The 13369-nt window shown below is 42.5% G+C and overlaps 1 protein-coding gene across 3 annotated transcripts in view; it reads right to left on the bottom strand.

Moving 5' to 3' along the window:
- The window catches only part of LOC121872740 (molybdopterin synthase catalytic subunit-like), a 38461-nt gene that overhangs the window by 3295 nt on the left and 21797 nt on the right, over positions 1-13369 (bottom strand). For 2 of the 3 annotated variants that reach the window (XM_042375779.1, XM_042375777.1), the window contains 4 exons: positions 11656-11821; positions 11066-11164; positions 10580-10726; positions 10038-10186 (listed from right to left, as the gene is read on the bottom strand). In XM_042375779.1, coding sequence (XP_042231713.1) covers positions 10038-10186; positions 10580-10726; positions 11066-11164; positions 11656-11821 — 561 coding nt within the window. The remainder of the gene's footprint in view (positions 1-10037; positions 10187-10579; positions 10727-11065; positions 11165-11655; positions 11822-13369) is intronic. The other variant, XM_042375778.1, reaches the window with a different exon arrangement.

Here is a 13369-nt window from a genome sequence, read left to right on the forward strand (position 1 = left end):
TTATACCCACTAAATATATATATAATGCTGTGGTAAATATCATAAACACACATAGGCATGGGTACGCTTAATACTGTAGTCCACAAAACATGTAGCTATGCTTTTTTTTATTTGGTCCCCCGTCATACGAGTCCGTTTTCTTTCACATCAGGACGCCTGAGTCCTCCGTTTTCTCTCTTAATCTTAGAGTGCACCAGAAACTTTACTATTTTTAGTAATGCCACAGAATTTGAAATTGCAACCCCAATTGCAACTTGCAATTGTTGAGGCAACTAGATATGTCTGATTACAGCAAATGTGTTATTGTCAATTTGTAGGTGAAAGATTTTATACTCAATAGATGTAGGTTAACATTTCACCTGTAGGCAAATGCTTAGAAAAGCCTAAGTAAGGAAGCATATTCCTTTAACACATAATATCTGACCAGTATGGGGAGGATCATCGTGTCTCCGTCAGGGGGTCGTGGAGTGGCGGTCCAGCAGGCGTCACTTTTTTTTTTTTTTTGTTGGGGGCCATGGACGTATATGCGATCGGAAGTTGTTCGGTCGGACGTTAACCGGCGTATGACTGTACAAGTAACATAAGTGATACAGTATATAATAACTAGGTGGGGAGAAGGTCAAACTACAGGGCATTTCAACATAGTGACAGTGCAAAAAGTAAGATTGACTGGGAGTGAATACACTGGTTGATTACGAGTTATTGATAATTTTTATAATGGTTGGGACTGGGCTGTTCATATAGCGATCAGTTCATGCTCGTATGGGCTGGATGCGGTGGTGGTGTCAAACAGCAATTCTCGGACGAGGGATCTTAGGTGGTAGTAGGAGCCGGTGTCCAGGATGGTGCAGAAGCTTCTCACCAAATTTGCAGATGAGGTCGTGGTGAGGGTCAGTGTGTTGAGCGCTTCTTGATATGTGGAGTAGGAGGGGGAGAGAATAATCTTGCATGCCCTCTTTTGCACTTTTTATAAGTGTTTACGTTGTGTGGCATTTAGGGAGGAAGACCAGTTAGGGGAGGCACAGGTGAGCTTGGGAAGTAGGTATGAATGTTGAGTAAACACAGGAGCTCAGGGACAGGAACTCCGAGGGACTTGAGTCGGCGGAGGAGGTGGAGACGGAAACTGGAGGATTTGACAACTTCACTGACGTGTGGTTTCCAATTTAGTTTGTTGTCTATGGTGACGCCGAGGAGCTTAGTGGAATCGACAACCTGGAGTGTGTTGGGACCTAAAGTAATGGAAGGGGGTGGGACAACGTCGGAGGAGAGGTTGATGTGCATAACCACGGTCTTGGTATGGTTGATGGTGACTTGGTTGTTGGTGGCCCAGTTTTGGAGATTGTTCAATAAATCCTGAAGGGCGGTATAGTCGAGAGCAGAATTGTTGACACTGATCCCAATGGTGGAGTCGTCTACATATTTCCAGCGAGCAGGGGTTTCTCTTGGGGCATCATTGATAAGCATAAGGAAGCATAATGGTCCGTCCCATCTTGGTGCCTTGGAAGCGTACAGCTTGGCGTCGGTTACTGAGGAAGTCTGTAAGTCATGGTATAAAACTAATTCGAAACCCGAGGTCGATAGCTTTGTTGATGATTAAATTGTGGTTGACTAGGTCGAATGCCTTGGTGAATTCAATGAAGGCGACAGCTACAGACGTTTTTCGTTTCTCCAGATGGCGGTATATGTAGTCGAGAAAGCTGACAAGACACTGAGTGGTGGAGGAAGTTTTCATATTACCAAATTGCTGAGGATCTACGGTGCCTGCAATATCAGCATAGGCCCAGTCAAACACAAAACTTTCACAGATTAAGCTGGGTATTGGGGTGATTGCAATGGGTCGTAGCTGATTTAAGGATTGTGGGCTGGTTAACTTGGGCACTGGTGACACATATAAAGTCTTCCAGTCAGCTGGGCATCTGGCTTGACTGAGGGAAGCATTGATGATGGAGCAGAGGGGTTTAGCAAGCTCCAGGGAGAACTCCTTGAAGAGTTTCATTGGTATGTCAATAGGGGTGGTGGAGCGTTTTAACTTCAGTTTGTCCAGACGTTTTGCTACTTCAAATTCTTCTTCTAAGTCAGTGGGACAGGGGACTGGTAGGTAAGCATGGAGATTGGTTGTGTCAAGCCGGGGGAGCGTCTGGCATATAGTAGCGAAATGGTTACAGTGGTCCCTCGGTTAACGAGCGCCTCGGTTAATGAGATTTCAGTTAACGAGTTACCTTCCATAAGATTCTTAACTTCGATTAACGAGCAATCCCTCAATTAACGAGTTTCTTACGAGCCGACCTGAACATGTTTTCGCTTGCATTTAGCGGTCCACCAGCTGTAGTATTAGTCCGCCAATATAGTAATCGGTTCTAGGGCTTAAATTCCTTACCATTTTATTAAATATCAAGAAGTTTATACTACTGTATTCAATAATTTTAAAAGTTTAATATTAAATTTTTTAGTCATTTTAACAATTAGTGAATATAATTGAAGGTAAGGTCACTAGTTTCATGTGCGCCAAAAAGCCTGCCAACACACAATACAGGCGTCAGTCTTTGTGTCTTTTCAGTGGAGGTAACATCTTGCTTGAGACTCTTCAACTAAATGCTTTTTTTCTGTGTTTGCAAGCAAATTATTGGTAATTTTGAAATTTATTTTACATATTGACAATATATAATGCAGTGTTGATTTAAAGAAAATAATCTTGAATTACACCAAGAGAACTAAAATTTTATGGGTGCAATGACGCCCATGGGTGACTTCTCTTCCACCCCAATGCCTTCTCTTCTCCCTTCTCCTCCACCCCATTCTAATTCCCATCATCATCATCATCATCATCCAGGAGCCTTCTATCTGTACATACACACCTCAAAGTAAGTGTACTTTACTACCTTTTTTGATGAATTTAGGCAATTTTCGGTGAGCTGGATCCAATTACCCAAAAACCCATTGAAACAATGGTTTCGGTTAACGAGTTTTTCGGTTAACGAGCAACCTTCTAGAACGGATTGTGCTCATTAACCGAGGGACCACTGTATTTTATTGCTCAGTTCAACAACATTAGTGAGATGGCTAAGGAAGGGGAGGGGGTGTGTCTTATTGTTTAGTCCACAGAGTTCTTTAAGCTTACCATACCACTGACTGATGTTGGTCTGCTTCAGGTGTTGCAATTTGGTTGGGTAGTGAAACTTCTTTGCAGTGCGTATTTCGTGGATGACTCGGTTGCGAAGGGACCTGTAGCGGTTGTGGTCATTGAGATAAAATGCTCTGTCTCTCTGTTGCATAAGTCTTTTGATCTGAGGTGTGATCCAGGGCAAGTCAGCTGGGTGAGATCTGTGTGTGTGTTTTTTTTTTTTTAGAAAGTTCTGCAGCCTGAAGACTGAAAATATACATTAGACAAAAATGACTTACCGGTAATACATACAAAGACATGGGGTAGGTGGGTTGTTTAACAAAAGCTTTCATTACTAAAAGGAGAAAGAACATGATTTGAACATACAAATTATTATAGTTTACAGTTGATGGCCCGGGCCGGGGCTGGTCTCTTGCCATACTGTGTGAGGTCACGTAGGCCACATGGTGTAGTGACTCGTCCATAGATGTTGATATGAAGGACCTCATGTGGTCATGGAGACACCAAGTGGTGTGGTGTTCACGTGGTGCAGTAACTCGTCCTCGGGTGTTGATATGAAGACCTCACGTGGTCATGGAGAGATCGGGTGGTGTGGTGTTCACGTGGTGTAGTGCTTCATCTGTAGGTGTTGAAATGAAGGACCTAACGTGGTCATGGAGACACCGGGTGGTGTGGTGTTCACATGGTATAATGACTCGTCCTCGGGTGTTGACATGAAGGACCTCACGTGGTCATGGAGACACCGTGTGGTGTTCACATGGTATAGTGACTCGTCCTCGGGTGTTAACATGAAGGACCTCACGTGGTCATGGAGACACCGTGTGGTGTTCACATGGTATAGTGACTCGTCCTCGGGTGTTAATATGAAGGACCTCACTTGGTCTTGTAGACACCGTGTGGTGTGGTGTTCACATGGTATAGTAAATCGTCCTCGGGTGTTAATATGAAGGACCTCACTTGGCCTTGGAGACACCGTGTGGTGTGGTGTTCACATGGTATAGTAAATCGTCCTCGGGTGTTAATATGAAGGACCTCACTTGGTCTTGGAGACACCGTGTGGTGTGGTGTTCACATGGTATAGTAAATCGTCCTCGGGTGTTAATATGAAGGACCTCTCTTGGTCTTGTAGACACCGTGTGGTGTGGTGTTCACAGGGTATAGTGACTCGTCCTCGGGTGTTAATATGAAGGACCTCACGTGGTCTTGGAGACACCGTGTGGTGTGGTGTTCACATGGTATAGTGAATCGTCCTCGGGTGTTAATATGAAGGACCTCACTTGGTCTTGTAGACACCGTGTGGTGTGGTGTTCATATGGTATAGTGACTCGTCCTCGGGTGTTAATATGAAGGACCTCACGTGGTCTTGTAGACACTGTGTGGTGTGGTGTTCACAGGGTATAGTGACTTGCCCTTGGGTGTTAACATGAAGGACCTCACTTGGTCTTGGAGACACCATGTGGTGTGGTGTTCACATGGTATAGTAAATCGTCCTCGGGTGTTAATATGAAGGACCTCACGTGGTCTTGGAGACACCGTGTGGTGTGGGGTGGTGTCACAGTACCTCACTCTCTGCTAGGTGGTGTTGCGTTATCTCGTAGTCAGGTGTAAAGGCGACCCGCTGTTGTTCCCAGGGTGGACTGATTAACACCTTATGGTCTGAGATTGGTGGTCGGTTCCCAGGGGTGCTTATCTCACTGGTGGGTCACGGCTCTCACTGGTACTGTCAAGTGCTGAATTCACTGGCTTAAATACTGTTCTTCACTGTTCAACACTGATCCCACTTCTTTCCGAAACGAAATTGTCACTTTTGATTGCTGTATGTTGATATCTTGGTGGTGAGGATGGGTGGGGGAGAGGGACTTGGGGAATGGCTGGACATAGCCAAGGGGGGCAGCTGCACAGCAGGAGCAGTGCCTGATAGGTCTTGACCCTCCTGTGGTCAAGGATGTGTGTGTGAGCGTGTGTGTCAGGGACTTCTGTGAATGTACAGTAATACCCCGCTTTATGAGGTTCTCGTTTATGCGTTTCTACATTTACGCGGTACCCCGCCAGAACTGGAATTCCCACTTTACGCGGTGCATCTACTCATATACACGGAGAACGGCTGGCGGTCCTGCAGCGCCGCCATTTTTGGATTCAAACCTCCCGCCATGTTGGGCATGCTGCGCGAGTAGGTTGCGCAGTGGATGCCTCTGTTACGTTATCGCTGACGTCATATGATGTATCGGACTGTGATTGGGCCACGCATCCTTACCTCCCTCCGCCGCTAGCTGTGATTGGTTTAATGTAATATGACGTGCCCTGCCGCGGGAGGGATGAAGCCGCTTGACCTAGCTGCGTCAGTTACATCCCTCCCGGCCACACCGTGTATACCGGTATCTATTGTTCCATAAGAATGGCTGCCACCGGACCACCACCACCACACGGTGGACACACGGTCGGTTCAGGAGTACGCATGTGAACTGTACGCAGCAGTGTCACGTAAGATGGGAATTGCAGAGCCCAAACCCTTCAATGCTTCCTCTGGGTGGCTGCACAGGTTTAAGAAGAGGAACAAGATCACCAACATTAACATTGGTGGTGAAGAAGCGAGTGCTAACTGTGTTGCGGCTAGGGATTTTCCTCAGTTCTTACGTGAGATTATGGAGGAAGGACAGTACACCGACGACCAGGTTTTCAACATGGATGAATCCGGTCTGTTTTGGAAAAAGCTACCTTCCAAGACCTTCGTTGTCAAGTCTGCCAGCAAGTGTCGGGGCCGGAAGTTGCAGAAGGAGCGCATCACCGTCCTCTTTACCACCAATGCCTCCGGTTCCTGTAAACTCAAGTTATCGGTGATCCACACAGCCCGCAAGCCACACGCCTCCAAGAACATGGACATGACCAAGCTAAATGTCCACTGGCTGACCACACATAAGGCGTGGATGTTCTCTGTTTCGTTCCCGACGTGAAGAAATTCTGTGAGCAACAGAATGTTCCATTCAAGATTTTGTTGCTCCTTGACAACGCACCAGGACACTCGCCCCTACTGTTGGATCATCACCCCAACGTAAAAGTGGTCTTCCTTCCTCCCAACACTATGTCATTAATCCAGCCCATGGACCAAGAATTAATCTGCAATGTGAAAGCTGCATTCTCTGCCAAGAAGTTTAAGCTCCTGAACAACTGTACCAACACCAAGGATGAGTTGCGTAACCTGGGTGACACCGATAGCAAGAGCGACGAGGACGAGGAACAACAGATGGCAGAGCAAGAAGTTCTTGTGAAACACTTTTGGAGGAAATTTAATGTCAAGAAAGCTGTGGACTTCTTGGTGGAGGCATGGGATCAGCTGTCTGTAGCAACGGTTCGTCACGCATGGAGACATGTGTTGCAAGGTATCCCAGGTGGGAGGCAGAGTCAACCTGTGACTGGTGAGGTTCAGACGGTTGCAGTAGCAGTGGACCTTGCCAGAGAAGCTGTGCAGTGTTACAGCTGCAGGCTTCTCCGAGACCACCAACGAAGACATCCTGGAGGTGATTAGGGATCCTGAGGTGACTGCCGACGAGACGTTAGAAGACGATCATGTCAGTGAAGAGGCAGGTGGTGCGTCATCCCGAGAAGAACACAAGTTAACACATGGTAATGTAAGGGGTGCCATCGAGTGTGCAGAGAAACTGAAGCTCATCCTTTCCGACGACCCTGACGATAACCAGTATGAAGTCTTCACTACCCAGCTGTTGCAGACTATGGAGCCCTACATCAAGGTGTACCACGACAACATCAACACTAGCCGTCAACAAAGCATTACTGAGTTCTTCGCCCGCAACCCACCACAGCCAGCCCAAGCCAGTGATAGTGACAGAGACAGTGATGGTGACTTTGAGGGATTTGTCAGGAAGGCCCTGACAAATGTGGAGGACAGTGATGTGACTCACCTGCCCTCTGCCTCGGAACCAGCCGCCATTTCCATACTCCGACCCATCTCTATTACTAACGTAAGTGTTAAACCTAACCATGATTTTTCCTAACATAACCTAACCTTACGTAAGTGTTAAACCTTGATTTTTCCTAACATAACCTAACCTTAGGTAAGTGCTAAACCTTGATTTTCAAAACATAACCTAACCTTGCGTAAGTGTTAAACCTTGATTTTTTCTAACCTAACCTAACCTGACGTAAGTGTTAAACCTTGATTTTTCTTTTCCCTGGTACAGTATATTATTCTCTTATTGATATTTCTCTTCTATATTATGTGTGTGTGCATACCATCATAAAGTTAAGAAGTTATTTTTACTAAAATGTATGTATTTTGTCGGGAAAAAGTGGAGTTTGGGGGTCGGCCCAGTCTCTATTTCAATTAATCCCATATGTTCTGTTGTTCCATTTACACGTTTCCCGTTTTATGCGGGCCTCCGTGGATTCAACTGACCGCGTAAAGCGGGGTATTGCTGTATACACTGCAAAGTGTACTTATGTGTATGAATGTAGTATGTATGAACTTCAGCATGCTTTAAAATGTATTTTTGTTTGTATGGAGTATGCAAATTTAATAGCATTATTTTCTTGTTTGTGTTTTGGCAATAGCCCGTATGTGCATACAGAATTTAGACTTGCAGAAAAACATATACAGTAGTACAGTACGTACTTGTACTTTATGCTTCAGATACACACAACCATACCACTAAACTCATCTGAGTAACAATAAACTTAAATTTCATTAAACAGTATCAAGGCTAAATTTTTTAAATACTGTAGAGCAACAAACAGTACTTTGTTTACTATCTTTGTAAAAAAGAAAGAAAAAAGCTAAAAGATACATTCTTCAAGAATCTCCCACCAATATCAGAGTTAATTTATTCAAACAATACATCAGGGAGTGTATATGTAATATTCAGAAATTTCAATGTGATATTTAGAAACGTTAGAACAGAAATAACCATTCTGCCGAAACAGAAAAGCATAAGTAGGCCAGGCTGAAACACCCATGCCTCATGGCGAGTTAAAACAAAGGCTCAAGCAACGCCATCGAGCGGGAGGTGGAAGCATTTTGAACTAGGCCCATACGAAACTAAATGTACTTTATCGAATTAATGTAGACACGATTCATGAAGTTAAGGGACAATTATAAAATTTAAAGATATTGTGGATAGTTTCCCAGTCTAAATATGTTACATGTGTCCTAAAGAAACTACTAGTAATACGCGAAAGATGATGTCATTGGGTGAAGGCAGGGGAGCGCCCTGAGGGATGCCGACGCTGACCGGCCCCAGTCAGCGCCGGTCATCGAAGTAGGCGGACGTTGTCCACGCGTCTCTGCCAAGGAAAGCGACCACATGGCCAAGTCCCTTCCCGCGCACGTTTCATCAGTGTTGCAAGTAAGTTTTTTATTCGATCTCAGACAGTGTTTAGATAGGACGGAGAAGAATTTAACAGTAGCTAACAGAGTGCTCCTTTTGCAGGGTTCCGAGAACCCACTCGGTTGGTCGGTGTTTAGTGGTCGGTTTGGAAGATATAGCTGGCAATGCATGAGGCGAACAGGTGATCCTGATGACTAACTATGTGGGATCAGCATCCGCACTTTGGTCGGTGGTCGATCTGGTTCATCAAATCTCCCCACCTTGGTTCATACAACACCACATCTCTAAAGTCAGTCAGTGAAAAATCTTACTAACGGGAAAGTGGAACCCCTCCCTCAGCTGGGCAGGGTTCACCTGGTTGTACTCTGAACTGGCCTAACTAGGTGGGCTGACGGTCACTCTCTTCCTGTCCATGAAGTACTGGGAGTAAACCGAGTGCAGACTGAGTGAATGAAAGGCCATACGCTGAGACCGGGAGTCTAGTGGTTACATAGAGACATTCATCTCCCCAGTATTGGGTGTATGTGATTGAATTAACCAAGTCCAGGTGTGTAATCAACGCTCCTTATGGTTGATTGCACACGTGGGACGTAGGAGTTCCTCTCCAAAAGTTTGTGAAAGGCTGTTAGTACCTTGAAAGTACGGGTGCATTCTGAACCTATGTGTGAAGCATGTTACGGGTGTTGGTGGAGAAATACACTCATGACTCCTGAAATCTAGAGTGAGTAAATAAAAAAACAGCAGAGCACCCGCCTGCCTGATGGGTCTTGAGTGATTTTCTCGGTTTCTTGTAAATGCCTGCCCCTTGGCAGGTTAGTAGTTACAACCTTCGGGTTCTGGGTAGTTGGGACAGTTAGGAAAATGGTATTTCGTGGGTCATCCCAGACAGGCTATGAGTGATCCATGTTCTTGTGTAGTATGACTAAAATTGGGATTTCTATTCCTCAGTGATTGCTATAAGTTTGTCGGATACCCTGAAGACATGTTCATTGGTGCAAGTAATATTTTTTAATGTTTTATATGCCACTAAGTGATGTAGGATGTACGAAGGAATTGTTCCAGATGAGTTCCTCGTTCTGGTGTCTGTTCTGGTGTATGTAGTACTGTGGTATTAGTAGTCCTCTTCAGATGCAATTACATGTAATATCTTTTAATAATTTTTTTGATACCATTTATAACTTTTGTTCCCCATTGTAGTGTTATAAGCCACGCTAAGAAGTACTCTAGTGCTTGTGTGCAATTATTGATTCTGTCTGTAGTGATGGAAGGAATAGAAGTGTCATCTTTTACCAGTGCGTCTCATTAACCCCAATCACAGGTACTAGCTTTCCACGGTCACGGAGAATACGTTTATTAATTGTGTTTGTGCTGGTTCGGGATTTTCTCTGAGGGGCGCTTCCACTGCATTACCATCCACTATAACTCAAAAAACCCCAATAACATGTAGTAAGATATTCTGACCGGTTACATATATAATGTGTGTAGTGGCTGGATTATTATTAGAGTGCACGACACTGAAATACTACCTTACTGAACACTGTGCCATAACCTTACTTTGTACTGCTGCAGTGACTTACTTTATTTCTGAAGTACTCTGGTGAGATGCTCTCCAAATGAAGCACTCTATCCTCCACAGCTTTTAACCTGGCATAAACATCTCGAGGTACAGGAGCTCCAGGGATTAGCTTAAGGTGATCCTCCAGACTATGCAAACGCTCCTCAACACCTGATAATTACAAGAAAATAGGAACATAGTGTCTACATACATTGAATCATAAGCTTGTCTTTCATCCACATTTTCACACCACTAGTTTTTTTTTTTGTATATCTACTTTAATGTACCTGGCCTCTTTGTAATTGTCCCTACACAAAAAATTTATTAATTTCTCATTACTTTCCACAGTGAACCAGAAATGCATCTACACTAAAATTCTCTTCCTCATGTATTTTTTTTTTTGCATTCATATGAGTAACCCAATCAAATGTTAAAAAAACTGTTTCCTTGTTATGTACATGCCACTCAATTTCTCTCTGATTCTCATTTCTCAAACACAGATTAAAAATTTCTTTATATACTATACAAGCAAGTAAAGGTTTCAATACTTTACCAATTTCTCACCTATGGGTAAGGTATTTGGCTCTTGGGTGTCCACAGCTTGTCTTTTATGTTTAGAGTTATTAAAAGTGTCCTTAACTGAGCAGCATCCTGGGTCTACTGAGCCTTCCCTGCTGCTGCCATTGCTGCTACTGTTTCTATGTTCTGAAACTGGTCAAATTTAAATCATAATACAGTACTAATAGTACTGCTACTAATACTGTAATAACAATGTTAATAATAATAGTACTGTAACAGCTGGTCATGTATTTCTAAAAAACATCGGTTCTTTTTAAAGGGAGAAAAAAATTCGCTAATGCTCAACATACTGTACAGATATGCTTAAACCCCAAAAATAAAGACAATTGTTAAGTACAGTTTTCTTATTATACCAGCAAGTTATGTAACTTACTGTATACCAGAGGCGTTGTGCAGGAAAAAGGTCAGGTTGCAAAAGAGCGTTCACATATGACTCTAGGTTTATGAGAGAGACAAATGTTCTTATTGTACCTTGTTTCAGTCCTTCATTTGTAGGAATATTGTTGGTGGAGAGCGAACCAGGGTCATATCCTAATGTCTGAGGTCCCCAGTCATTGACAACATGAGTCACTGTAAATAGTATGATGGATGTATCATTATACAGTATCTGCACATATCTGTTGATCATTATGTTTGACCCAGCAGTGCAGTAACTCCATACAAGCATAGGCAAAAATTATTGTATTAAGGATGATGCCTAAAAAGTTTACAATGATTAACATTACCAAAATTGTGATTCTAGTCACTCTAGTTGCTCTAACAAGTTACGACATGCTGTACCAGTAGGTGAGAATATTTTTCTGGTTTTCATAAGATTTTAAGAATATAACCCGAGTGAAAATTAAAGGGATCTTGAGAACCTTGAATTTCAACTGTAGACTTGATGACATAATAAATGGGTCACTTGATCCACTGCATCATTATGAAATACATTTGGGAAGAGACTTTTCAGTGTATTTTTCTTGAAAAAATTAGCCATTGAAAAGGCCAATTTTTCAAGTTGGCTAAAGTGAGACAGTTCTACAAGATGACATAGATAAAGAAGCTGTTTAAAAACTTACTTTTTAAATGACTGTTGGAGCCTTTAGATCTTAAGACAATTGCTGATGTTCGAGCACATGAACTGATTGATGAGGCTCCTCCTGACAACACGCAAAACTCTTGTACGTTAAGTACATCTAGTTCTTCACGTTTACGCTGTTGAAATGCTGCAATTCGTCGATCAAGCTAAGAAAGTAAATAATAATATTTGCAGAGACAGGAATTACACAAATATACTAAAGTCATGTATAAAATATACTGGACTAAGATGAAATATATATAAAAATACTGAGGCAAGAAATTTGTTTGTGAATTAAATATGGTGATGAAGGTCAATGCACTGGAGTGTAGAGGTAGAAGGGACTGTCGGTAAAAGTGGAATGACCTACTCGTCCTTTGTTGGTCAAATGTGGGAGTGGCATAAAAGTAAAATAAGAAAAATTGGTTCATATCGGTTTTTGATAAATATGTACTGTATAGAATTTACGAATTTCCAATGTACGTACTCAATGTTATGAACCAATATTTTCCTCGTGTTCCTCCTCATAAGGTTAAGTGATAAGGATTTGGAGGTGAAACATCTCAACATATCCAGCAAACCTTTATTTTTTAATTGTTGGGTCTTGTAGGGGGAACCATGTTGGTCAGTTAGTTGTAACAAAATAATATCCTTTTGAATCTTATAAAATTTGTGGATTTTTTTATTCTTTTTTAGCTTTATCTCCCTTGATAAAAATTTGTCACTATATCCTCACTTCCCAATCCACCATAACCTTGTGTGTTTGTTATCATTAAGCAGATCAGCTATAAGAGTAAACAACAGCTCTGAAGTATGAGTATCTCCCTTCCTCTGAAAAATGTCAGTTACCTGTTACTGAACAAATTATGCACTTTGTGTGTGAAATAATTATGAATTATGCAAATTACTGCAGTAGGTACAATTACTTTTTAGATACATTCATATTGACATCTAGGTTAAGGTATCCAGTGGTGGGCACGGTTCCGCTAATCTGCTAACTGCTAATTAGCGAAGCTAACTTTCTCGTTAGCGGATTAGCGTTATCGCTAACTTTGGAAACCATTAGTGGACCAATTAGCTTCCGCTAAATTTAGTTCCGCTAACTTTAAGTCCGCTAAAAAAATTTATACATGTTTGTTCCTGTCTGTTGTAAGCGTGTGACGCCGCGACGCGTGTCTCCAACAGCCAGTCAGGTACGCTTAGCTGACTGCGTGTTAGTACAGGTAGTTCTGCTATAACGCGATAATTGTGTTCTTGTAAAATATTGTGTTATAGAAAATCGCGTAATAGAAATAACAGGGCTTATGGAGAAAATAGGGTTAGGTGCAGATTACTCGAAATCGAAAAAATTTAGTAGTTAGCCTAACACAAAGGATAGCACAGTCTAAATAAATGTTACATTCATATCTAATAATGAAATCATACAGTAAATGTAACACTTTACTTGATGGGGGAGAAGGGTGATTTTGAGGTTGATAAAATCGAGCTTCTCTTCAAGTGTTATATCCTTTCTTTTACGATCATCACCGGGAATTCTATCACCAGAACGCTTCTTGTTGATATTCTTCTTTACTATATTCACAGTTAATACAGTGGGGTATGCTATAACGAACGGATCCTACTACGAATATTCCTATAACGAACAGTTTTACCTATAAAATTGAGAATGCAATAACGAACGAAACTCCTACAACGAACATTATTTAATTTTTTTT

The sequence above is a fragment of the Homarus americanus genome, unplaced genomic scaffold (genome assembly GCF_018991925.1).
Source record: "Homarus americanus isolate GMGI-L3 unplaced genomic scaffold, GMGI_Hamer_2.0 scaffold39155, whole genome shotgun sequence".
NCBI classification, from domain to species: domain Eukaryota; kingdom Metazoa; phylum Arthropoda; class Malacostraca; order Decapoda; family Nephropidae; genus Homarus; species Homarus americanus.